A 26,266-nucleotide genomic window follows, 5' to 3' on the forward strand; every position below is an offset into this window, starting at 1 on the left:
AAAAAAAAAAAAAAAAGGCAGCAAGTACCCCAAATAACTGAACTCCCTCATTTTTCCGCATTTGTCAAAACTCATTAAAGAAATTACAACCAAATAGTTCCTGACTTATCAGATTTCACCTAGATGATTTATCCAGAGAAGGGCCTCGTGAGAAAGGAATAGACTGGACTCAGACCTGTTGCCATCCCGAGTGGGCCTGGGCACAGTTGAGTCAGAATAGTGACAGTGCCGCTTTCCTTGGGGCATAAAGACAGGACCAGAGCTCAGATGCTTCTTTAAAATCCCTATCCAGTGAGATTTTCCATCATTACACTGTGAAAACAAATACTAGTAGATTCTAAGATTATTTTAAGTGTGTGTCCCCGGCATAACTGATGGGAATGCTGTCCTCCTGTAGGAGGATGAGGTGATGAGGTACCTCCCCTATGCCACTCTTCCTGTCCCCAGCCCCCCAAAAATGACACCAGGAGCTTCATAGCACTAACCTGTCCAATGGTGCTGTTTGGTTTAGTTTTCCTGTTTTTGAGAGGGTCACTTAGAACCACAATAAAAGAAGCTAAGTAAGAAGGGAAATCACAGAACTTAAAGCAAAGTTTACGTTTCTGTTTACTGTGTCTCTCGGGCCACCTGTGCCTCAGCATGTCCCTTGAACTGAGAGTCCTCTACTTCTATCTGAAATACAAAGGTCGGCTGCTTGAGCAGATAACGGAGTGGGAGACCGGGAGACATGTGGTCCTCTTCCCTAACCAGGCACCACACGACAGCCTGCTTCAGGGAATCCGACTTGGGCTGTACAGAGCCCCTGTAAGACTCCCCTGCCCCCTGGCTGGAAGCTGTTTTATTTTTATTTTCCTGACTTTGAAAACGAACATTTAGCAAGAATAAGTGGGGTGAAGGAAAACTGATTCTCCAACACAACCCAGTCTTAAAAATCTACTGAAAACCATATGCCCAAAGAACTTCAAAATTGTTATGTATTTTATCAAGTCTTTTTTAGAGTTTAATTTTAATCTTTCAGTTATTCAAGCAGACCAAGAAAACATTGAAATTCAAAACACTTTAGGACATTGTTTTTCCAAATTGCTGATTTAATATATGAAAGGCTAAACAGAGTAGAAACACTGGTACTTTATAAAAATGAAATAACATTTTGAAACAAATATTACAGATCTATAAATAGTATACAGAATAATTCCTAGTTACTCATGTACCTTCTCAAAACCTGGTTTTGGACATGACCTATTAAATACACCATGTATGCAGTGCTCAGGGATCTTCTGTTAGGAAATTTTCTTAATGAGTAAACCAGAAGACTTCAGGTGTGACTTTCACTGGAGTCGGGGAGCCCACCTTCACACCGCCCCACGGCCCCTAGGAAAGGTCAGTGTTGGAAAAGGTACTTGTCCTATCATAAAACAGAACAACGCCTGTGAGGAAAGGGCCGGGCCCCTGGAAAACACACGGAACAAAAGTGACAACAGGTGCCTTTTAGGGTCCATCCCACATGGTGGTCGGCACATCAGAAACTCAGAACTTCCAAAATGTGCTTATCGGAGCACCGTGCTTGAATTGGAAATAAAAGACAGGACTGGATTTCTGTTGTTGAAGGAAAAAAGTAACTCAAATATTGCCAGAGTAGAAGTAGGCCCACCTCAGAGAGCCCCAGCACACCTACGTGCATCCATATTGTATCTGTGACAGAACCTTCCTGAGCTCTTCATGGGATCCCTGCTGCACGGCCCTGGTCACTGCCGGATTTAAGTGTACGGGTCACAGTGCAGTACTCACCAGAAACCATTCCTTTATATGAAAAGTTGGTGCAGAAAAGCAGTCTCTAAATGAGGTTATTCCCCTTAACAGCATTTTTGCCATAAAATCCCTTTGGACGGCAAGTTCTTGTACCTCATTCATCTCTGTCCTAGTGACACGCAAGCCTCGCGGTGGTGGCGCTCCCGGCCCCTCTGGCAGACCGGGTAAGCCCCTTCCGAGGCTGACAAGCCCGCAGCCAGGGTCCGAGCAGACCTCGGGGTCAGCTGCAGTCCTCCCTGCCCTTGGCTGCAGCCCTGCGTCCGCTTTTGAAGTCTCCCATCAAGATTTCCCATAATGGCAGGGGGTTCCTGGAGGACCCCGAGCTGGGAATTCCTGCTCTGTAGTGGAGTGCGGCTGGGGGAGAAACCCTGGGCACGCTCTGGTGAGGAGGCAGCGAAGCTGATCCAGAAAAAGGAGGGGGCGGTTCGGTTCCTTCTCCCCTTGAAACACAACTCAGGCTGACTTCTGATTCTCCACAGCTGAAGCTCTGAGACGCAGCTCTCAAACCTGGCTTTTCGCACTTGCCCTTGATCCCTGCTGTTCAGAGCAAGCCCTCCGAGCAGGCTGGCTTCCCACGTGGCCAACCTCTGCACCCTTACGTGGAGTAGATGTTTTTCGTTTTGGAGCTCTCAGGTTAGGTGTGAGGACTAAAGAAAAGGAAGGAAGCGAAGGAAGCGCTACAGGTTGCCCGCATCCTGTCTGCAGACTCCACTCCTTTCCACCACAGAAGCTAAGATTCCGCGGAAGGCTACTGGGGAGCGCCCACACGGGCCGGACTGGTCAGGGAGGGGCGAGGAGGTGGTGCCCGACTTCCGGGGCTACCGCCGCTTGCCTTCCTGCCGGGAGCCACACTACCCCCAGCTGGGCCAATCCAGAAACAAACACTAGACAGTAGGTTCTCATGCCGTGTCAGGTGTTAAAAAGTACACTGGAGGGAAGAGACTTCGTCTCGCATCTAGGAAGTCATTAAAAAGAATAAAACCTCCACTAATACTATACCCATTTTAAAACAGACACCTGCTAGAGATGACAAGAGGCAGCAAGTGTCTGCTGTGGTTTTTCCTCCCTACTGCATAAAACCACAGATTGAAAACAGCCTTTTCAGCTCTATTTCCTGGAATGCCTGCGTGAGAAATGGAGAATCCTGTGGCTGATCGGCTAAGGAGCAAGGAGTGCCCAACCCGTCCTGGACGACTTGTCCTGGTTCTGTTCCTAGAAAAGACAGGTCCCGCTTGTGCACTCACAGGCCAGGCAGGGTACATGCGGCGCATGGGAGATGGCCACAGCACCGAGGGGACTGAGCTGCTCTCACAAGAGAGCCAGTTGGCACGGTCCGGAGGCTGCGCTGCAGGCTGAGATGGCACGGAAGGCCTGGCTGCCCGTGCGTGGCAAGACTCCGTGGTCGCCTCGGGTTGGGGTCTGATGCGCCTTCCCAGAAATCCTCTAGCACAAGTCCGAGGAAGCCACGCACAGTCATCTGCCGGGGTAGTGACAGCCAAACCCCGGGAATGCCTTTGTGACTCGCGTGGGGCTGAGTGCTCCCCTTGGCTTGCCTCGGAGACGGAAATCCACTTCCAGCATGTTCTGCACCTACCAGAAGCCCTCAGTTCAGTCCCAGCCCTTGGAACTTGGCAGTGTCTGTACAGACAAAGTAAGTCCTCAGCTCGCCTTTGCCTTTGACGTTGATCAGTCCCCGGCATTCGCAAGAATAACCTAGTCCCTGGAGGGTGGCGCACGTCTCTTCAGTAACCTGAAAGGAAGAGGACGGCTGCAATGGGAAGCAGGAAGAACACCTGCTGTGGGGGGGTCAGGCAGAACCAACCCCGAACTGCACACATGTCTGGTGTCCCTCGAGCACATCAGGGCTGACCGATGCGAGGGTCCCCCCGTGGTCATAGGGGCCCCAGCTGAGTTGTACCTGGATCTTGCCAAGTTCTCCGGTGCTCTCCATCCGGCTAGCAACGTTGACCGTGTTTCCCCAGATGTCATACTGAGGCTTCCGTGCCCCGATCACTCCGGCAATCACGGGCCCGTGGTTTATGCCTGAAGGGGACATTTACAGCTGGTGTGTCAGAGAGGCCGAGCCTTGGGCTCTGCCCTTGGCAACCAACAGCTGAAATGGGGGTTGGAGGGAGCGCCCCTAGCCCGTGGCAGGAGCTCTCATTCGGGGGGCAGGAGCGGCGCTCCCCGGGCAGCCGTCTTCCAGCTGCTCACTGAGAGATCGGGCTGAGGTTTGCACTTTCCTAGCATCTGCTCATCTTCCAACACAGGACAAGCGGGCTTTGAGCACCAGCCCTGTTAGCTAACACCCAGGAGTTAGATTAATAACTTGCTTTGTTCTCAGTATGTTTTAAGGCTTACGGAAGGTGATTTGGGGGTTCTCAGTTTTCCGTAGTGTTCTTTTCCTCTCTCTCAAAACTTGCAAAGGTAAGTTGATAAACAATGCAAACCAAGAGTAATTGCCCCGTCGCCAGCGTCGTAAGACCAAGAGGGAGTTGTCAAACCTTTCCTGCCGGACAGCGTAGTCCCCTATAAGACCTGAGTGCGGGCGCGCCGGAGCCACGGGCCCCAGCCTCCCACCCTGAGCGCGGCCCGGCCGGCTCTCGGGCCCTCACCGACGCGGAGGCGGAAGGAGTTGAAGGAGTGCCGGTTGATGCCATCCAGCTTGCTCATCAGGGCGATGCTGAACTCCACCATGATGCCGATGTGCGCGTGCTGCCGCTCCAGGTCCTGCGGGACAGGGCGCTGTGTGCGGGAGCCAGGGGGTCCCGGGCCCCACCTTCCCGCCTCCACTGGGTGACCCCAGGCTGACCCCTGAGGTCCTCTGCCCTTCCTCATAGGACTGGGGAGGAAGGGGTGTCCCCCCCCATGTCAGGTGAGGTGGGACAGGTCTGGGACCCGTTGAATCCGTCTGATGGGAGACAGACAGGAGGCCACCAGCTCAGCTCAGTACCTGGTTCTCAGTCCCTGAGGTGCTGCTGAGCCCTGCAGCTGCCATGTACGTGCTGCCGATGGTCTTGATCTTCTCCACGCTGCTGAACTTGGGCTTCAGGAGCAGCTGTGGGACAAAGGGACACCCTGAGGTCTGAGAAGGGGTGGGGTCCCTCCTGCCGCTGCTCCTGATGCCGACATTTCTCACGCTCGGCCCACCCCGTGAGTGGACAGCCAAGTCCATGCAGGGACGAGGTTTCTGGTTCTCTCCTCCTCTGTCCCTACTCCCCGGCCCTCCCATTCGCATCTGGACTCTCATTCTGAAGGAGCAAGTGCAGCCCGACAGGACCAACCCAGGAACGTCCAATGTTTGCAGCTAAGAATGAAATCCAGGGGCGCCTCATGGCTCAGTCAGTTAGGCATCTGACTCTTGGTTTTGGCTCAGGTCATGATCTCAGGGTCCTGGGATCAAGCCCCACATCAGGCTCGGTGCTGAGGTAGAGTCTGCCTAAGATTTTCTCTCTCCGTCTCTCTGTACCCCTGCCCCCCTCTTCTGTGCTCGCTCTCTCTAAAATAAGTAAATCCTTTAAAATAAATAAATAAATAAAAGCCCAAACCGATGGACTTCTTCTGGAACGGTTGGCAGCATGGGCTTCGCTGGGACTCAAACTACAGCAGCCCCCCTTATCCACTCCCAGACCCCGGTGGCTGCCATGCATCGCAGGGTCCCGAGCCCTGCACAGCGTGTGCTCCTTCGCCCACGAGCTCGCCTGTGATGAGGTTTAGTGGAGAGAAGTCAGGCACAGAGAAAATCAACAACAGGGCCCCGTGCCCTAACAAGTGACGTGGATGGTCCCTCACTCAAAACATGTTCCTGTGCTGTATTCGTGCCTCCTCCTCGTCATGAGATGAAGCGCAGCACAGGGTGGGGACGCTGCGACGTGGTGTCTGGCCACTACTGACCTGGCCGTGTGTCGGGGGGTGGTCATTTGCCAGAATGTGGCTGGCCGTGGCTCACAAACCACAGATAAGGGGACCGCTGCCTTCTTCAAGGACCTAAATCTGACCTTAGCCTGCCGTGCAGAGAAGATGACAAAAGTGCTTATGGAGGGAAACAAGGAAAAAGACGCACGTGTCCCTCTCCTGATTTGGGGGGCGCTCCCGGTCCGCACCCTGCCCCCCCGCCAGCCAGCCGTACCTCATCGAAGTCGGCGATGATCTCGTTCAGCAGGCGCAGACACTCCAGCCCCTCCTTGTTGACGTCACACTCCGTGTAGAAGACTTTGAAGTCCGGCACGGACGCGAACATGACACACACGCAGTCGTAGGACTGATGGTACCAGTCCTGAATGGGGGCGGGGAGAGGGCACCTTTGTGCCAGCCGCCCTGGGGGAGGGGACAGGCAAGCACAGGGACTTGGCCCCTCGGCCCGGCCCACTAAACTTTCAGGGGAGGGGGGCACAACACAAGTGTAGCTTGGCCTGTCTTATGCCTGAGCTCCTACCTGGGGGCTGTTAAAAAAAAAAAAAAAAAAAAAGATTCTGAGCCCTGGTTGGGGCAGTTCGGGCTCAGGGTGGTTCTGGCTCTGCGCTACCCTGAGTCCTGTGGCTGACGCTGAGCCCTAAGGGGGCGGGCGAAGGTCACAGTCAGGAGGCCTGGGTCCTAAGCCCTGGGGCCCGTACCCTCTTCTATAAAATGCTGCTGCACGGAACCTGTGAAACATGCACGTTTTCATCCACATGGACCGTCTAGACCACCAAGGCCTGGACATGCAGCCGATGCCCAAACCACGCGCCACCGGATGGCCCCGTAACATGCGTGAAAACCACGGCCCCAGAAAGCGCAGGCCCCCGACCACAGCCATACCCTCCGTCTCTCCCTACCCGGGCGACCCAGCCCCTGCCAGCACCACACCTCATTTAACTTGTCACCAATGAAGTGAGCGGCCACGTGGGCAGGCAAGACATTCTCTAAAAGAAGGCGATTCACATTCTCCATGGTTTCAAACTCCTCGTGTTCCTTCTTGAACTTGGTCTTCCACAAACAGTCCAAGCGGCAGTAGTAGTCAATCTGCAGACAGCAGGCAGCGTCGGTGTCCTGGCCGTCGTGAGCGGGGACGCGAGGACACCGAGCCGAGGGAGGGACACACGAGCAGCCCCAGGGCCTGCTGAGCCAGCCCCTCAGTACTTCCACCCTGCATCCCCGGCAAATGTCACCAGATCAACGGCCACCTCCCTGTGGCCTCAGAATCCCAGTCAGCCTTGGCTCGGTTCGCAAGTGACCCATGCGACCAAATGTCACTGGTGTCCTGAGGGGAGGGGAGGTGAGGACTCAGGGACCACCGCCCTGGGGACCAGGACTTCCCTAGGGGGCTGTGCGCTGTCTCCCACGCCGCCCCTGCCCGGCCGTGTCTCCCGGCTGAGCACGGGCTGCCGGGGCTTCCCGGGCCCTACCTGTCTGGAGAGCATGAGGAGGGTGACGTAAAACAGAACCATGTAGAAATTGATCATCACCTTCGGGTCCTTCCACACACATGGCGGGGAGCTGCGGGACATGAAGGGGAGAGGCCGGAGTCACTCCTGCTCCCGCTGCCCCTCAGATGCCCCAGCTGGCAGGGCTCGGGGAGGCAGAGGGGAACAGACTTCTGCCCTCCGGGCACAGACACTAGACAGGCCACTATGGGTTGGAAAGAGAAGAGGCTTCGACTGGAAGGTGGGGAGGCGGCGCTGTAGTGACGGCTCGGCTCACACCAGAGTCTGAAGGAAAAGCGCCGCAGGCAGGTGAGGGGACAGCCGAGCACTCCTCCAAGTCAGGGATTTGGACTCGTCAGGGACGAGTTCGGCGGGAGTTTGCCCCTGGGAGCAGGTTTTGTTCTGGGTCCCCAAATTCCAGGGGAGCCAGGCCCCTCTCCTCAACCCACCTGGGGCCGAGAGCCCCCAGAGGCACCCACACACTGTCCTTTCCCACGCCACAGGGGTCAGCCACCTGTCCAGGGACAGGCTGGAAACAACCGTTCTTTCCAGAATTCTGTGGAGATCTGGGACATGGCTTAAGGAGGGGGAGCGGCCTAGAGCTGAAGCCCCCGCCCCACTCCACACCCCCAGAATGGCGTAGACACCGGAGGACCCAGGAAGCCTCCGTGGGACTCAGGATGTCCCCCAGAGAACCTGCAGATGAGTCCCACTCTTCAGCTCTGAGTGTAGACCTGGGACCATCCCACCCCCTTCTGTAAAATGGAGACCGTGCCACCTGCCAGCCCAGCACCCCCTGGTGTCCAGTCCAGATGGGACTGCAAAGGCAAACGCAGCACGGTTTGACATGACACCCCACGGAGCACACTAGAGACGGGCGGTGGGACTGGGGGTGCTTCGGGCCCCACCTGAGGGTACCGTTGGTCTCAGTGAGGTTGGCCACGAGGCCACAGCAGTCCAACCGCCAGCACGGGTGGATGTTGAAGAGTACCAGGTAGGCCACCAAGGCCATGGTCAACAGCACAACCTTCAGCTCCAGGCTCATCCGCAGGAAGACCGAGCAAGCGACAAAGGCCAGGATGCAGCTACAGGTGTAATACTGGGGGTTGGGGGGAGGCGTCTGTCACCAGGAAGCAGCGCCTGCACCCAGGGTCACCAGGAGGGGGCGCCTGCAGGGCCGGCTTGCTGCCTCTGAGCCCCCTTCCAGCACGGAGACCCTCCGAGCACCTTGCTCTCCTGCCTCAATGACCTCTCTTAGCAAAGAACAGACAACAGGATCTAGAACTTTGGAGCATCGCACTGTTTTCACTGTATTTTTACTTCTACTTATGGCAGGTAAACTCACTGAAGGGAGAAGCAGAAGTAATTGCAAACTGCTGTAGCCTGCAGACGTGACAAGGGAGAGGGCAGCGCTGTGCACACACCCAACAGCCTCCCACCTCCGGTTCTGCCCCACCGAGCTTGCCCTCCCCAAAGGGCATCATCACCTGGTCAAGACCATGCTGTGGCTCCCCACTGCCCCCAAAAGAGAGACCAAGCTCTCTATCCTGGCGCTCATGCTCCTCCCAATTTAGATCAAACCCCCCTCTGGTTCTACATCCCAACTGTCGCCCCCACTCTCACTGCGTGCCTCAGCTTTTCTCCCTGTCCCCTCTCTAGCCCCTGCCCAGCAGAGACCAGCTCGAAATTCACCACGCCCCCTGAAGTCCCCCAGCCCTCCACTGCCACCCATCAGGATCCCAGGCCCGGCTCCTGCTGTCTGCCTGCCCGAGGCTCCAGCACCCATGAGGCCAACCAGTCCACCTCTCCGGGCCCCTCCTCGTCCACGGGCCGGCTGTCAGGTGAGCTGTCAGGAGACAAGTCCTGGCATGGGGTGCTCCCGCCCTCACACCTTGGATGAAGCCACACCAGCCCCAAAGCCCCTGTGTCCTCCAGGACCAGAGGCCACCTTGGCCCTGTCTGGGCCTTACTGTCTCCACCTCCCGGGAGAGGCTGGACTCTGCTCTCCCGCAGCGGGGCCTCGGGCGCCCGGGCGGAGCACTGTGCAAGAGCAGGGCCATCTCAGGGCGCACGGGACCCAGGGGTCTGAACCAGGGCTCAGCCCACACCCACCAGGAGGAGCTCACACGTGCTGCCCACATCCATCGGGCTTGGGCTCGTCTGGTTGCCCGCAGGCAGCTCCGGGGCCAGGAAAGGCATCAGCAGCTACAGAGGAGACAGGTCACCGTGAGAGGGGAGCCCAGGGACCTGGGACTCCAGGACCTGCCTGGGCTGAGCAGGGCCAGGTGTCAGCAGGGGCCCGAGGCCTCCATGGGCGGCATGAGCATCTCCTGCCAGGCCCACTCCAGGCGTGGCCAGAGTGCAGCACCCCGCCTCTCCTCCACAGGCATCAGCTTCGAGGTGGGGAGGGGTCTGGGGCAGAGGAGGCTGCAAATGAAGCCCCGTGTGCACCGTCACCAGAGCATCGGAGGCCAGTTCGGGGCTAGGGGACAGCAGGGGAGAAGCTGGGATCAGCACGGTCAGTGAGCCCCCTTCTCCCCAGGTAACACAGGGTCTCAGGCCCACAGAGAGCCCCTGGCTCAAGAGGTCAGAGCTGGGAGGACCAGCAGGGACACATGTCTGCAGCCCTGAGCACGCAAGCCAGGCCTGAGAAGCAGGGGCTCAAGTCCTCCCAGCCGGTGCCCAGGGCCACTGGCCCCTCGCGAGGAAACAGTCTCAGAGAGACTAAGCCGCGGCCTCCCCAGGTAGGAGGAGGATGAAGAAGGCAGAGGAAGCCAAGAACACTGATGGTTCAAGACATCCCATCCTTGGGGGGCCAGTCACATCAGCTCTCTGGGGGCCCTGGATCCTCATGTGAAAAGCGAAAGGGAAGGAGCCCCGGCGGGCCTCGGGGGGCCTTGGGAAGCCCGCCCCAGGGCCCTGCAGAGCTACACCAGACGCAGCCCTCAGCAGGGGACTGTGGGATTCAAGAGCCTGAAGGTGCCCGGGGTCAAGGACTGGCTCCCTCCCCCCAGGAAGCACACACAGGCAGGCAGGCTCCTCCTCAGGGCTCACTGTCCCCACCCACCCCCCAGAACTCACCAGGTTGACGATGGCGACACTGAGCAGGCTGCCAATAGTCAGGATGGCCAGGGACAAGCGCAGCAGGGGCTGGGTCTCCACGCTCTCAGAGATGGCCTGCAACACCCCTCGGGCCGGGCAGCACCTCTGTGGAGTCGTGGGGTCAGGTGGCCGCCGCCAGCACAGGGACAAGGACCCCTCGGTCCAAGTGCCCAGCAGATGTGGGGGCTCCCGAGAGCTCCGCTAGGGATGGTCCGCAGTCACACCGCGCCCTGTGCCCAGAGCTCAGGACCCATGGGGTGAACAGACAGAAGGGACATCCCCACCCTCAGAGCCTGGGGACAGCTGCAGCCACTTGGGGGCCACCGGCTGCCCAAGGAAGGTGGAATTACTGGGAGAAGTGCTCTGCAAACTGTCGCCTGGGCAGGAGGGGCGCGGAGGGCCAGTGGGTCAGGGCCCAGCCAGGGGCCTCCCACTCACCAAGAACTCATGGGCGAAGCACAGGCCCAGCACCAGCGCCACCACGCAGGCCACCAGCCCAAAGGACAAACCAAGAACGGCCCTGCTGGAGAGCAGAAAACCCTCGTTCTGGGGCCATCTGCCCAGGGCCAAGCTGCAGGCAGGCTCCCCAACCCCAAACCCTGACCCCAACTGTCCGGCTCCCGGCCACTTCCTCCCTCAACCCCCAAACTACCATCTACATGCAGCAAAGGGGCTCTCTGAGAACCGTAGTCCAGCTGACCCACTCGTGACACCCGAGGCCTGGTCTACGGATTTAAGGGCCTTCAGACCTACGGCCGGCATGGAAGTACAAGAGAGAAGAGATTCTTCCTGTCTCGTCTTTAGGAAGCACATCCTAAACCCTAATCCTAGAGGATCCCTTGGCCTCACCACCCTTCTAGAATCCACCAATAGCTGCCCTTACTCTTTCCCTGTGCCTTGCCCTGCTCACCCCCACCCCCAGCACAGGCCGTGCACCTGGACAGGGCACAAAACCCTCTGAGCCTCAGTTTCCCACATCTAAGAGGGAGCTGGCAGTGGCTACGGTTCTGGGAGCCTGCCCTTCCAGGACAGCAAATGCCTCAGGCCACGTGCCACGGGGCCACACAGCTCTCAGGACGGGAAGGCCTGCATCGTGACAGGACTAGCATGTTCAATGGAATCAAAAGCAAGCACTGATGACCCCAGCGGTGGGGGCCCAGCCCCTGGTCCAGTTTCTGGGACTCCAGGACTCAGGTCACTGAACTCAAAGTACCAGCCCCTCGCACTAGTCGGACAGCACACGCAGGTTTTCCGGGGACCCTGGGCTGACCCCAGTGGGCCCGCGCATCCCACCCACCCCGACTGACCTGCGCAGGAGCAGGACCTGGACCAGCAGGATGCAGACGAAGATGAGGCTGGCGCAGGCGAAGTAGTGACGGGCCCGGGGGATGGGCGCCAGGCGGTACTGGGGGGCAACAGGGACGGTCAGGGCCACTCACTCCGGCCCCTTCCCAGCCCACTCCCGCTCCAGTTAACCAAAACTGACACCCTGGGGGCACCTGGGTGGCTCCCTCGGTTAAACATTCAGCTCAGGTCATGAGCTAAGGTCATGATCTCAGGGTCCCCCTCAGCAGGGAATCTGCTTCTCCCTCTCCCTCTGTCCTCCCCACTCTCGTTCATGCGCACATTCTCTCTCTCAAACAAATATTTTTTTTGAAAGATTTTATTTATTTATTTGACAGAGAGAGAGAGATCACAAGTAGGCAGAGAGGCAGGCAGAGAGAGAGAGGAAGGGAAGCAGGCTCCCCGCTGAGCGGAGAGCCCGATACGGGGCTAGATCCCAGGATCTGGGATCATGACCTGAGCCAAAGGCAGAGACTTTACCCACTGAGCCACCCAGGCGCCCTGACAAATAAATCAATCTTTAAAAAAACAAACACACTTCACACCCTCCTTGAGTTCCAGGTGATGATGGGACATCATCATGACCAAATGACCTTCATTTGGTTCCCTGAGGCCTAGAACCCATCCTTTCCCCTCCCCCACCCAACCCAGGTCTCTGACTCTACTTCCCAGGTGCCTGAGAAGCCCATGGCCCCAAGCTTGTGGACGGGAACCAAATCTGTGCTCTGGGGCTGGTGGTGGGTCTGTCCTCCCCCAAACCCAGGAGCGAGGCCAGGCCTAAGCTCCTAGCTAGCGGGTGGGGGAACCCCGTGCTGCCCACACACCCCTACACCAGGCACAATCTCGTGGCCTCGGGCCACAAGGGCTCCTGCTGCGGGTGAGCGGACTGGGGCTCAGAGAGTCCAGCAGGCTGCCCGGAGTCACACAGCTGCTGGCAGGCCCGCCGGGCAGGCTTCCCTCAGACCCCAAGCTCCTCACTGAGGTAGCCCCGGACTCAGAAAGCCCCAGCCAGAGAAAGACACCCCCACACACACACCAATCCTGGAGGCTGAGGGGAAAGAGGTCCCAGCACCAGAGCTCTGTGGCCTGGGGCCACCCTCTCAGGGCCACGTTGTGTCCAGCTATAGGAGGTTTCAAGAACATACATATGTGTCTGGGACATGGCCAGAAACCAGTAGGTCCTCAATAAATAAGTAAACAGTTGTGTTACAGCCCAAAAGCATGTAGTTGTAGCAGCCAGAAGGGAGAACCAGGCTAAGGCGCACACTGGCCCCTGAGGCGGAGGTTCTAGCCCGTGCGGGGAGCGAAGGTCTCCCAAACCCAAGTGGGACATGTCAGGTCCCGGAGTGAGGGCAGCAGGAAGAGGGTCCAAGCCAGCCCTATAGCCAACCGGGGTGATTCCCCACCACCCTCCCCGAACAGACGACAGACGTGGAGCATGAGCCGCCCCGTGGCCTGCACCTCTGCCCCACCCCAGGCCTAGAGCCCCTGTTCCTGGGGCTGCTGGGGGGCCCTCACCTCTCGCTCAAAATCCTTCTCCAGAAAGATGGACCCGAAGGTGGAGAAGTCATCGGACTTGGAGCAGCAGGGCCTGAGGGGTGGCGGGCACAGGCCGTGAGACGTGGGGCCTGGGGAAATCGGGGGCCCACCCTTGGGAGGAGATGGGGGAGGAGAGAGGACCCATCCTCAGGAGGTGGGGGGGCGGGGGAGAGCAGATGGGGAGGGGGGAGGGGGAAAGGAGGTGGGGGAAAGGGGGAGTGGGCAGGGCCTCGCCCTCAGGAGGAGAAGGGAGGAGGGGGTGGGGGAGATGGGGCAGGGGGGTGGGGTGAGGGGACAGAAGCCCACTCTCAGGAGGCCGCACCAGGGAGGCCCAGGAGCCACCACAGACACAGTCGGAGCTGGGCCCCCAGGCACGCAGGCACAAGGGGGGCATGGCCGTCTGGGGAACCCCCACCCGAGGGTGGACAGGGCGAACAGAGGCTTCGGGGTCCCACCTCGTGGAGCTCAGCCCCTCGATGGCCGACAGCATCTCCTCATCGTATGAGTCATCCTCCGACCGCCCCTTGGGGGACGAACTCCTGGACCAGAAACCCGAACCGCGTCACCCCAGGCCCTCGCCCACTTGCCCAAAGACAGTAGTGCATGCGAAATGGCTCCCCAGTCCGGGTGCCCAGAAGCCTGCGGGAGGCCCCGGAGCCACGTGTGGAGTGGCCGAGAGACAGATAGGTCCCACTGAGGCCCAAAGAGGGCAAGTGGACGCCCGGCATCAAGCAGCAGGCCCTGCTGGCCGGCAGCCCTGCCGGGAGCAGAGGGCTCCATGATTGTGAAGTTCTGATTCTGAGCCACAGCCCCTCCGAGCTGCACCCCTGGACAGAGGATAGTCAGGGCAGCCTGCCTGGAGGAAGTGGGCCCCAAGGGGGTGACTGGGGCAGGACTTGGCCAGGAAGGCAGGCCACAGTTGACAGGAGGAAACAGTGCACGTACCTGTCAGGGGTCCGGTGGCGCCGCAGGGGAATGGTCTGGAAGGGAAGGGAGAGGAGACAGTTATTCTGCCAAGAAGGACCCCCAGAGTCTGTCCCGGGACTGGGTCTCTCATCTCCCGCACCCTCAGACACAGGGGGCAAGGACCGAGCAGTCTGGGAGACAGGGTCCTACCTTCGGCCTCCGCCCGCTAGGGACTGGAGTCTCGCCGCTGCTCACGCTCTCACGGTGGTTGAGGTGTGCAAAGGGCCGTGCGGCCCCCCAGGACTCCAGGTAGCGGGTCATGCGCACAGATGCCCGCATCTTCAGGGCAGCGTCCCCCTTGGGCTTGGGGAGGTGCTGGCTGGGCGGGGGCGGCTGCTGGCTCTGCAGGACACAGACACGGCCTGTCCCCTCCCCTTCCCTCTCAGCCCAGGAAGGGCCCCCGCCCCCATCCTGCTTCCCATGAAATGCCCCACTGCCTGGAGCACTGGCCGGGCTGGTGGAAAGAGAGAATGGCAGAAACGCTGCTGGGTCTGCAACCCCTTGGGGACCAGCTGTAGCCCAGTGCGCTCCTAGGCTGGGCTACAGGGGACCCGGCTTGGGGCCTGTCCTTCCCAGGTGACCAGGAAATTGGGGATCACACACAACTATGCACAGCCCCTCAGACACCTCTCCAGGGAAAGATTGGGCTCAAGTCCTATGCTCCCGCCAACCCCATGAGGCTCTGTGGGACCCGACACTGTCCCCCTTGGGGCCTGAGAGCCCACTGGCCTCTCCCCGTGGGGACATCTTGGGGAGACAGCGCCCAGGAAAGCTGCAAACATCCTACCCAGCCCACTCACACGTGGCCAGCACATGTCCTTCCTGAAGGAGCAGCTAGAGGAAGAGGAGAGCAGGCCGGGAACCCAGAGAACCAGAGCACCGGCCAAGTGAGAGGCCAGCCCCACCCCCTGGGCGGCTTTCCAGAGAGTTCCACTTGCGTGGCCCCTACACCACAGCAGGGACCATTACTTGCCTTGTGCGGGCCGTGGCCGAGTCAGGGAGGGGCTGTTAGTGAGACCCAGCCTGCTCCATGCCCCCCCCCATAAGAGCAACCCCAGGGGACCTTCCCCTGCTGGGGAGGGCGGGCAGGACTGTAAACGGAGGAGAGAAGAGAGACAGCACCAAAGCCACAGGAGACGAGATCGAACCATCTCCAAGTCCCCTACCCTCTGAAGGTGCCCGCCCTCCAGGAGTCCCTGTGCCCTAGGGTCTCTGCAAACACCCACAAGGCCCGGCATCTACGGCCGCAAACACTCTCTAAGCCACAGGCGGCAGCTTTCCTGGAAACTTCTAGCCTCCTTTCAGGACAAAAATATGTTTAAACCCTGAGATGCCCCTGTCTGCCTGGCCCACGGGACCAGCTGGTACGCAGCCTCTGTGAGAGTCCCGGGGTCCCAAGGCTGTGCCGTGCCCCATGGAGAGCCACCCACCCTGGAGTCACCTTCTCCGTCTCCCCTTCACAGGTCGGCAGCTCTGCCCCCGCAGCCCCCAGCCGCTCAAGTTCAGGGTCGCTAGCCAGGGCTCCCTGAGAAATAAACGCGCACTAAAGACCCATCTGCTCTGAGGGAAAAGGCGCCTGTTCCGAAGCGGGCCCCGGGAGGCCAGAGTTGGGGAAGGGCCACCGTGTCGACAACCCGGGCGCACGTGCAGGGGCCTCCATGCACACATGAGGGCGGGTCTCCAAACTGTGTCATCAGGTGAAGAAAGAAAGGTACCAGCCGGGCACAGGGCATGCCACCCTCGGCTTAGCGAGGCCAGGTGAGAGTCTCTCCACTCCTCACGTGGGCGTCGGCCTCTCTGTGGAAGGGAAACTCCCCACGCCATCCCCTTCAGCAGGGAACGTGGCTGCAGACAAGGACGTGGGGGAAACTGTCCACAACACCCCCTTCGGGCTTTGGAATTCTCAACTATGCGAATCCGTGAAATTCAACAAAGATGGGGAAGGTAGGGTTGCTGGAAAAAAATGTAGGATGCCCAGTGATATCCTACACAAAATACTCATGCTAGAAACGTTCTCGCTGTTGGTCAGAAATTGAGCTTGCCCACGGGTCCTGCAGCAGCCTTGCCGAGCGGGCAGCCCTGCCGGCAAGGGCTCAGAGCCGTGCCGGCCACTGCCTTGTGAGCCTGGGGCTCTGCTGCTGCTGGTCACACGCTCTCGGAGCCCCTGCTCCTTGGCCAGGCGCTACTCTAGGTGCGGGGATTACAGCCTAGAGAAGAGGTGCCCCCTGCCCCGAGCCTGCCCATGTGGTGCTCACACTGACAATGAACAAGCAAAAAGGATAAGTAAACAGGAGCATTTGCAAGGGAACGGAGAGTGCTGCAGGCAGAGCTGGCAGCAGTGACAAGGGTCCTGCGGTACGAAGAGCCGGGCAGCGGGGGGACAGCGGCTGGGGTGAAGGGCCCTCAGGGGAAGGAAGGGCAGGGCCCAGAGCTGTGGGGTACAGGGGGAGGGGCTGGATTGTGTTCCATGACTGTGGGGTAGGCGCAGCCCCGAGATCCCCAGGAAGAGTTTCCCCAGATGCTAACTCAGCATCCACGGCCCATGGCCAGGGAGGGGAGGCTCCTGGGCAGTTCCTATCCCTGGGGAACATCAGGGGGCCGGGGCGGCTCACAGGCTGGCCCCCCACGACCCCCAGAGATGGGCAGTCAGACCGGCTCTGAGGACAGCCAGGGCCAGAGCGAGAGGGAGCTGGAAAGAGCCCTTCGTGGCCAACATTCTTGAGCAAGCCCCAAGGATGATTCACCCAGGCCGCCAGACGAGCTGGCCTCCCACGGCAGGAAAGCAGGGCTGTGTGGGCGCGGGGCAGGGGCAGGGCCAGGGCCCGCCTGCCTCGGAGCAGCCCAGCAGCTGCGTCCCCCACGGGGTCCTGATGAAGGTGGGGCCTCCAAGCAGGTGGAGGTGTCGGCCTGCCGGGCAACCACCCCCGGGGGGCAGAGCCCGCGACACGTCCCGTAGGCTCCTGCCCGGTGGTCCCCTGGCCATTGCCTCCTTCTCCAGGGTCTTACCCAAAGCAAGTCTGACAAAAGTGTCTTTTCAAAATGCGGGAAATGAGTGGTACCATCCAGGAAAATAAACTGTGTGACTATCATTTCTAGAACGTTCAAGAGGCGCCCAGTTCGTGGTGAGAGCCTGGCTGGTGCGAGCTCCTCCTCCTCTTGAGGTAGCACTACTGTTACTCCAATCTCACCAGGGCCCAGAGAAGCTGTGGCGCCCGGAACACACTCAATGATGGGGAGCTCACTCCCACTCCCAGTCGGGCCTCTTCCCTACCTCTCTACAGCCTGGAAGAGGAAAACCCTCCCTCCGTGGACTCCCAGCACATCCTGGGCCCCCGTCAGCCCCCCACTGCCCCTCGTACCCGGGGGTCGATGACCAGGTAGGTACGAATGTTCATCTCCTTCAGGTAGGGGTCCCGCTGCTGCCCGTGCCCGTCCTCCACCTCATACGCCTTGTCCAGGTGCTTCAGCGTCGCCTCTGTGATGTGCACCCGGCTGGGGGACCCCAGCCCCGAGTCAGAGCAGCAGAGCCCAGAGAAGGCCAGCACCCGCCCGGGGGGTGCACAGCACACAGGGCCAAGCCAGCCAGAGCCCCGCCTTGCTTGCCCGACGTGAGGTCATGGTGCCCCTCTCTGACCTCACCCTGATCAACTGCTCACCTCCCCCTCCCCCAGCCCAGAGTCAGCCCATGGCCCCCAACCCCGCCACTATCCCGCTGAGCCTCACCCAGGGACTCCAGCCGCCTCCATCCTGTTGGCCAGGGACACGTCGTGGGACCACACGTCATACTGCCACTTGCGCAGCCCAATGACTCCACACAGCACGTTCCCCGAGTGTATGCCCACACGCATGCTGATGTCCACCCCTGTGGCCTCTCGCACCTGCCTGGGCAGAGCAGTCCCATCACCCCATCCCACCCAGGACTGAGGAGGGACCCAGGCAAGTCACATGCACCCCGAGCCTCAGCTTCCTCATCTGCAAAGTAGGTACAATGCATTCCCCCTGGGAAGCAGAAGGGGTCTGTGATGGGGACGGGACCCCACGCCCACCCATGGTACCTACTTAATGGCCTCACAGATGTCCAGCCCCATCTTCACGCAGTTCCGGGCATGGGTGGGCAGGGACACAGGCAGACCCGACACACAGTAGTAGCAGTCGCCCAGGATCTTGATCCGCATACACTCGTTGGCCTACAGAGCAGGGCAAACAGCGGCCTGGTCGGCACTCAGCTACGACCTGGGGTCCGCGTGTACTGGCCACCTCCCTGCACCCTTCAGGGAGAGCCATGCTCCTTCCTAGCCCGAGGCCTCCTCCGGGTGACCAGCCACCAGGAGCTGCTTCCAGGCCTGGGAAAGCACTGGGGACAAGGAGGTCTCTAAGCAAACACCAGGGGCTACAGTGAGTGTTACTAGGGATGGCCGCCGGAGTGCCTCTTGCGGGAGATGCTGTCCTGGCTTCATTCAGTCTTGCAGTGTTGAAATGTGTACTGAGCACACGGCCTTGCCCCAGGCACCAGCACATAGCAGTGAGCAAAACAGACAAAGCTCCCTACAACATGCAGCTCACACGCCAGTGGCAGTTAGATGCTAAACTAGACAAATAAAACCCAGAGACACTTGGTACTGATAAGTACTGAGGAGGCAAATGAGAGGCAGAAGGGGACAGGAAGCTCCAGGAGGCCAGAGAAGGCCTCCCAGAAATGGAAACATTTGGGAAAGACCCCAGGGAACTGAGGGAACAAGCCACACCAGTATCTGAGGAAGAGTGTTCCAGGCAAATGAAAGGCACAGCATGTGCAAAGGCCCTGTGGTCAGAAAGCTGTTTGAGACCCAACAAGCAGCCTGTGCAGCTAGAGTGGAGTAAGTAGAGGACATGAAGACCAGTGCCACACGACAAGGGGAGAAACGGCCAAGCGACCAGGGATGCAGACCGGCAGGGTCTGGGGAGTGGGGAGAACAGAAAGATGGAACCAAACACTGAGGCTGGGGCCACAGAGGAAAATGCCCCTGAGGGGAAGAGGGGCCCAGACAGGTTATCTGACGTTCCATCTGAGGTAGTACTGTGGCCACCAGGCCCTCTGGCAGCCCTTGGCAAAGGTGGCCACACATACCAAGGCTTGGGGGTGGGGATTTAGGGACCCTAAAGAAGGGGCTCCATGCCAGCTCCAGGCCTGCTCCCGGCCACAGCCTACCCCTCACGGAGGCCTGCCCTAAAGCCTCCCTCTCCCCATCCATACAAAGGGCCTGCCTCCTGCCCCTGCCACAGAGGGAGGGCTGCGACCAAGAGGAAAAGGGCAGGTCCCTGGACTTTGTGGCAGGGAAAGGGCCATGTGAGACTGGAAGCCAGGCCTAGCCCACATGCAGCCCAGCTTCTGGAAACCTCCACCTGCTGGTGTAAGGGGTGTCATGAAGGAAGGAAGCTCCTGAAGGAAGGCTCCAGGCTAGACAGGCCCTCTGAGTCCCTCCCTCCACAATACCCTGAGGGATAGTGCTCCAGAGCACTCCCAGCCAGGAATGATCTCCCGGAGTTTGGTCACCCCCATGATGGAGGCCACTCTGGTGAGGCCATCCCTCCTAGAGCAGTCCCTCCTAGCTCGGACTGTGAGAAAGTCTTCCGAGGGTGGGGCCCGAACTCGCTTCCCACTGAGGACCTGAGCATTGATTCTGTGCACATGGGGGCACCCAGGGGGCACTTCGGAACCCACCCGGGTGTGGGCACAGGGGTCGGCTTTTACTCACACTCTGTCCGTGATTCGAATGTGCAGCCAGCACAGACAATCACAGCCTTAAATCCTAACCCTCGGGTCTCTACTTAGCGGCCACCGCTTAGCCCATACGGGGAGCAGCTGGAGGGCAGGCCCAAGCACCCCCCTCCCCTGCAGAGCTCAAGGCTGCCACATGGCAGGTCTCAGGACCATGTGATAAGTTACTGAGTGCACACGCACGCACGCACGCACACACACGTGCATGACCCCTGCCCCCACCCCCAGGCCCCGTGCCGTCCATGAAGACAAACCGTGAGATCAGCCCAGCCCAGCCCGTCTCCAGACCTCTCCCTGCTCAGCTGGACCCGGGAGCCCACCTCACCCAGTGCCCTCCCCTGCTCAGCACCTGCCACGTTCCCCAGCGTCCTCAGGTCAAGTTCTCCTCCCCTTAGCCCTAAATCCTTGCATGTCTACCCCCAACACCTGGCTCCCCTCATACTCCACCCAGTCATGCTGGGGCCGCATTCATTCCAAGGGCCCCAGAGACTTCTTTCTCCTCCAGCCTTTTGCACTCACTCTTCCCTCTGCCCAGAACTACTCCTTTTCCTCTCAGTGTCTCCCTTCAGGCTTCTCAAACTTTAATGTGCGTGTGGTCCACCGGAGGTCTTGTTGGAAGGCACAGCCCCGCACCAGCTCCCTGCCAAATCCGGCTTCTGCTGCCCTTGGGCAGTGAGACAGAGGCAACTCCTCCTCCAGGCAGCCTTCCTGAGCGCCCCCCCTCCCCCGCCAGTGCCTGAGCCCCTAGGCATGCCCCCAGGCGTCCCGGCAGTCTCCCCACCGGCCTCACTCTCTGGGGACAGGGTTCAGGCTGCCGCAGCCACCACACAACCTGACTTCCACCGCGGGCCGCTCGGAAGCAGTTGCTGACCGCTGAAGCTCAGCCTGGGCCTCCACATGCCCATCACAGCACAGCCCTGGGCACGCGCCACCCCCAGGGGCCAGGCGCCGGCACGAAGGCCTGTGGGCTCACCTTGGCGATCTGGTCAAACTTGCCGAAGAGCTCATTCAGCACCACCACCAACTCTTTGGGGGAGCAGTCGCTGGCCAGCCGCGTGAAGCCCACGATGTCGGCATAGAGGATGCTGGGGGAGGGCCGGGGGGGAGCAGAGGGTCAGCGCCAGGCCCCAGGGAGCCCCTGAGCACCTGCCTGACCCCAATCGCCCCAGCCACCCCTCAGCCTCCGTAGGGATGGGAGAGAAGCTCCGGCCATAAGGATAAAGGAACGTTCCAGAAGCTTGGCATCAAGGCAAAAGGCAGCAGCCCAGAGTTGTAGGGCCCTTGAGAACTGCCAGTCCCAGGCCCCCCATCACTGTGGACTGCAGGACAATGGCACCTCAGAACGTCCTTCTCCCTCCTCACATCTTCAGAACTCAACCCCGTGGCAATACGCAACTCCATGCTCCCCTGAGCTGGGCTCCACGCCCGACACTCCCCTTCAAGGACTCTGTCCCATCCCACAGATGAGCAAACTGAGGCCTGGTTGGAGCCTGATGGAAACCAGAGCCGCAGCATGCACCGAGTCTCCCAGCTCCGGAGTCCGTGAGCTCAGAGCAAGCAGCTCACAGCACCCGCACCTCTGGGTCCCTGAGGCTGGGGCCGTAGCCCCTTTGATTCACCAAGGACTGGAGACGTCACCTCTTTCGGGGGGACCTGGGCCCCCTTGAGAATCACCCAAAAGGACCCCTTTTTTCCCCAAAGTCATACGTAGGCAGAGTTTTACCATTTTAGGGGGCTACTGGAGCTCCAACCCGACTGACACCAATCTGATCTGACCCTACCGCCCCGGGGCCAAGTGCCCCCGGGGGACCCCCACACGCAGGCCCAGCCGGCCGCCCACCTGACATTCTGGTGCCGCTTGACGTACAGGCTGTGGAAGTTGTTGTCAGGCACATAGCGGCGGTCTCCACGCTCCTTGAGCCGCTCGATGATGGCGAGCTTCATGCCCATGGAGATGTGGGCCGGCAGCACTGACAGGAGCAGGTTCTCCTGGGCCCCGTGGGGACAGGCAGGGGGACATCAGGCCACAGGCTCAGCGACCCAGTGGCCTCCATCTGCCCTCTGGTCCCGCCCATCCTGCCCACGGCCGCCTCCATCTCAGCTGGCCTGCGTCCCGCCCCCGAGCCAGCCTCCCATGTCCCCAGCGGCCCCTGGGGCGAGGCCGGCCCGGGTGTCCACCCCGCATCCCAGGCACACGCTGTTCAGTGAAGGTCTGACGTGCAGAGAGAGAGGACGCCGGGCGTGGGGCCGGGCAGGGCCGGGCAGGGCCGGGCTCCGGGCGGGGGGGGCAGGGCCCACACCTGCTGGCGTTTCTCAATCCGCAGCTTCCGACGGATCTGGATGCACTTCACGGTGTAGGTGAAGAGCTCTCGGGAGGCGTCCTGCATCTGGTGCTTGTGGAAGGCACCCGTGAGGTTCCCGCACAGGAAGATGACAGCATTGGCCAACAGCTGGGGGCGAGCAGAGGGCGAGCTCAGCACTCAGCCTGGCCGACGCCCCGTCCCCATTCTCCAACCTCCCACACGCTCAGGCCGGCACCCTTGGCGGCAGGCAGGGAAATGGGACCCTGGATGGGCGCTGGTCCCCTGGAGTCACAGTGACTCTAAAATCAGGTCTCGGGCCCTTCTCTGCAGCCGGAGAGCCGGGGCCCCAGAGACCAGGGAAGCAGAAGCCCATCATCCCACAGAGCCCAAGTGGGGCCTTGAGGACAGTCACAGAAAGCAGGGTACCCGATGAGTGCCCAGAGTTCTGGGTTCTGTTTTCTCAGTCACTCGATGCAGAGACAAGACGGGGCACCCAGGGATAACCTCAGCCCTGGTTCTGCTGGTGAGACTGGCCTTCCCAGCAGCACACTGGATGTGGGGAGGAGGGCCAGAGCACCTGGGGCACCGCAGGCCAGCCAAGAAAGGCTGCGGGGCACGTCCCTGCTTGGGGGGCCGGCTTCCCTAGCCCACTGGGGGGCCCTGAGTTCTCAGGACTAACTCGGCCACACCCATCTCTGCGTCCTCGGGCCCAGACCAGACCTGCAGCTGTCCCGCCCCCAGACCCCTGTGCGCACCTCACCTGCCGTACCACCCAGTCGCTGGGCTTCGTGAAGGCCCCCATCAGAACTCCGAGCACCAGGAGGTGGGAGATGCTGGAGACTCCCCCTGCCACAATGGCCCCCCGCATGCTGAAGGGCAGCAGCGTGTACACCACGAAGACGATGAACAGGAAAAAGGGCACCTGGGGGCAGGGCAGCAGGGAGGCTCAGGGACCGGCCATGCTGCTCCCACGCCAAGACACAGCCCCAGACAGAGCGGATGTCGGGGGCCCCCACAGCCTCTCGACTTCTGGGGACGGACCCAAAAACCTGAATCCTGAGCCCTCTGCCCCCAGGGTGGCCCCTGCCTTTCCCATGTGGGGAGGGACAGTGAAATACACACAAAGGAAGAAGAAAAAACCAAATTCCGCGTCTGGGTCAGACCCAGCCGACATGATCCATCGTTTCCTATGAGCTGATTTACGATGTGAGGCCAAGGCCAGGCCTCCCCAGGACCGAGACTCCAGGCCCTCGTGACCTGAGGAGTTCCCGCCCGGTTCCCAGCACTGGGGATCTCCCTGGGCAGGCGTGGTGAGTACCTGAAGGCTAGGGCCGCCCACTGGCCTCTGGCAGCGCAGCCCCGCCCACCACCCCCAGTCTGCCTGGCTCCCCTGGGCCTCGGCCCACCAGAGGGTGCCACCACTGGGCGACAGTGACCAACCAGGCCAGTGGGACTCAAGCTGGTTAAGAAAGGGCTCTCTCTTTCAGCTGGGGTGGACCGGCTGGTGGCCAGGAAGCCTGGGGTCTTGGCAGCATCTGTGCCCGACCTGGGATGGCCTGCCAGGAATGACATGACACAGAGGAAAGCACAGCAGAGGGCCATCGGGACCTGGCCATCCTGCCAGAGCCCCAGGACTGCCCCCTGAGCCTTTCCTGGCACATGGGCCAATTCGTGCCTTTTTGCCTGAGTTGGAGTTGTGTCACTTCCAGCCAAATGAGCGTCCCCGCACAATGCTCGAGCCAGGCACTCACAGGGACGCTCTCCCCAGTTCCTCCAGCAACTCAGCGCAGGGAGCCGAGAGGACGAGATCAGCCCAGGGCCCTCCCTCTGTTGCAGAACCACGGCCCATAGGGGGAGGTAGGCCCCAGGCCGGTACACCCGAAGCAAGCCTTGTCTCCAGAAGAGACCTGAGGTCCAGCGAGGGCAGGAACTGCCGGGTGCACAGCTGGCTGGGGACATCCAGCCCCTCGGGGTCGCCAGGGTCCCCCACCCTGTTACCTGCGCCCAGGTTGGGGCGGCCTTCATCCACGAGTCCAACACCAGCGTGTAGCCCAGCATCATGAGGCAGACCCAGATGACCAGCGCCAGGGTCCTGAGCCACCGCCGGACAAGGCACTCCATATACACCAGCACGTAGAGAGTCACAAACAAGGCAAGTGTGAAGAACGCCATCCCCAGGACAGCCTGGTGTCCGGAAGGGTCCTGGGCAGGGCACACATACACAGAAATGCCACAGCTTTCCTCCAGTGAGATGCGCTGTCCCCTCCAGGAAACCTGCCAGGCTCGCCTGTCCAGCCTGCCCCAAGCAATGTCACCTGTGCTCTCCCCGACATGGCTGATGTTGATGCTCTGTCTGAGCACCAAGCTCGGCCTTCCCTTCAGGCCGCGTGCTGTCGCTAAGGCTGCCTCCGCCACCACCCTCCCCCAGTCACCATACAGCCCTGAGATCCTATGCGGCCCAGCCCTGCGATGCTACCACTCCCCACGCCCTCTCCATCAGGCCTCCTCTGCTCGCAGGGTGCTCTGTGTGTGCCCGCAGGGGGCCAGCCCAGGAGCTCATAGGGACAGCCCGCTGGAGGAGAGGCCACTGCTCCCGCCTATTAAAGGATGGATGGAAGTGTAGGAGCAGGCGCTAACTCGAGGCATCCCACAAGGGGACAAGCTGGAGTAAAGGTACAGAGGTGTGACACTGGCAGGTGATGAACAGGAAAGGCGATTCACTGCTGAGACAGCAGGGCCTCCCCCTGTACCCCGAAGTTCCATGGGCAAAGAGGCTGATCTGGGGGCTGGCACACAGTAGGTACTCAGGAACCATTTGCTGAACACAGAAACAAATGTCCTGTGGTTTATAGGCACACAGATCCAGACAGCAAGGACCGAGTCCCTACTGAGTGCTGGCCACCCCCTACACACCCGGTAGTCTCAGCAGTCTTCTTCTAGAACTCTGCTCTTCCACAGAGAAGTACTAGGCACGTGTGCCTATTCAAGATTAACTTTATATTAATTAAAAACCCAGTCCCTCGGTCATACTAGCCATGTTTCCAGCACTTGGCAGCCACGCATGGGCAGTGGCCATGGTGGGACGAGGCGGAGGTCACGGGGGACGTTGGTGGCGTCTGCCTGGACAGCGGGCTTAAGAAGGTCCCCCAGGGACCACAGCAGGGCTCTAGGAGGAAGGGCACTGGGAAGTGGGAGCCATCCCAGCCCTAAGTCTTCAGCAGAGCAGAAATTCCTTCTGGAGAAGAGGGTTACCTGGGCCAAATTAACATAATCTCTCAAACCACCCCAGAGTTTGTAATTAAATTACATTGAGCAACCTGCCTCCCACGGCCCAGCGATGCTCCAGGACACCTGCCAGAGGTGGACATCAGGCTGTGAAAAGTCACTGTGACCTACCAAAGGTCTCACAAGCACAGAGCAGCAGAGCCGCGCGCCCAGCCCCCACCGGCCTCCTCACTCACCCCGCAGACGAAGGTGATGACAATGAGGGCAATGCAGGCAGTGACAGCCACCAGCAGGAGCGTGAGCAGCAGCGGCCCATGCTGGCTGGTGAGCCGGTACTTCTCGTACAGCGCCGTCTGGTCCGGGCCCTCTCCGCCCTCATTGAGGAAATAGCGCCCCTTGGCCGGCATCATCCCCCCTAGGAGAGCCTACTGCCTGGGGTTCGTCCGTCTGGCGACACCTGGTGGGCCTAGGTCTCTGGGCTCTGGGAGCCTGGCCGGCGGGCCTGGGGAGGGGTCTCCTGGGCCTGCAGCCCCATGGGCAGTGCGGGGTCCACGCCGCTCCCCTGCCAGGCCTGCTCACGGCACCGCCAGCCTCTTCCTCTGCATCCGGGCCGGGCTGACCAGACACACGGGGTCCTCAGCTCTGTGGAGACACAAAACAGATCGGGGTTTGACCTGGACAGGCCGAGTCAGGGAAGGACGGGCAGCAGGGGAGAACGGAGCCAATGTCTCACAGCCCCTGGGTCCCGCCTCCCAACCTGAACCCAAACTTAGCTTTTAGGTTCTATTTGAAGCTTTGCCTGCAAAGCTCATCCCATG

The 26,266-nt window shown here is 60.3% G+C and overlaps 1 protein-coding gene across 1 annotated transcript; it reads right to left on the reverse strand.

Moving 5' to 3' along the window:
• Positions 1-987: 987 nt before the first annotated feature.
• Positions 988-25,855, reverse strand: ADCY7 (adenylate cyclase 7; the record flags this gene model as incomplete). The annotated part of the gene is made up of 25 exons (XM_080829238.1): positions 988-3,559; positions 3,728-3,852; positions 4,425-4,539; positions 4,763-4,867; positions 5,939-6,085; positions 6,655-6,810; positions 7,194-7,284; positions 8,120-8,310; positions 9,324-9,416; positions 10,293-10,418; positions 10,752-10,836; positions 11,621-11,718; positions 13,176-13,248; positions 13,652-13,735; positions 14,142-14,176; positions 14,313-14,504; positions 17,522-17,654; positions 17,886-18,044; positions 18,222-18,349; positions 20,894-21,005; positions 21,761-21,909; positions 22,221-22,370; positions 22,984-23,145; positions 24,222-24,425; positions 25,685-25,855. The coding sequence occupies 25 exons, from the start codon at positions 25,853-25,855 to the stop codon at positions 3,413-3,415; spliced, it is 3,231 nt and encodes a 1,076-aa protein (XP_080685364.1). The 3' UTR covers positions 988-3,412.
• Positions 25,856-26,266: the final 411 nt, after the last annotated feature.

This window comes from Martes martes (genome assembly GCF_963455335.1).
Source record: "Martes martes genome assembly, chromosome: 17".
NCBI classification, from domain to species: Eukaryota; Metazoa; Chordata; class Mammalia; order Carnivora; family Mustelidae; genus Martes; species Martes martes.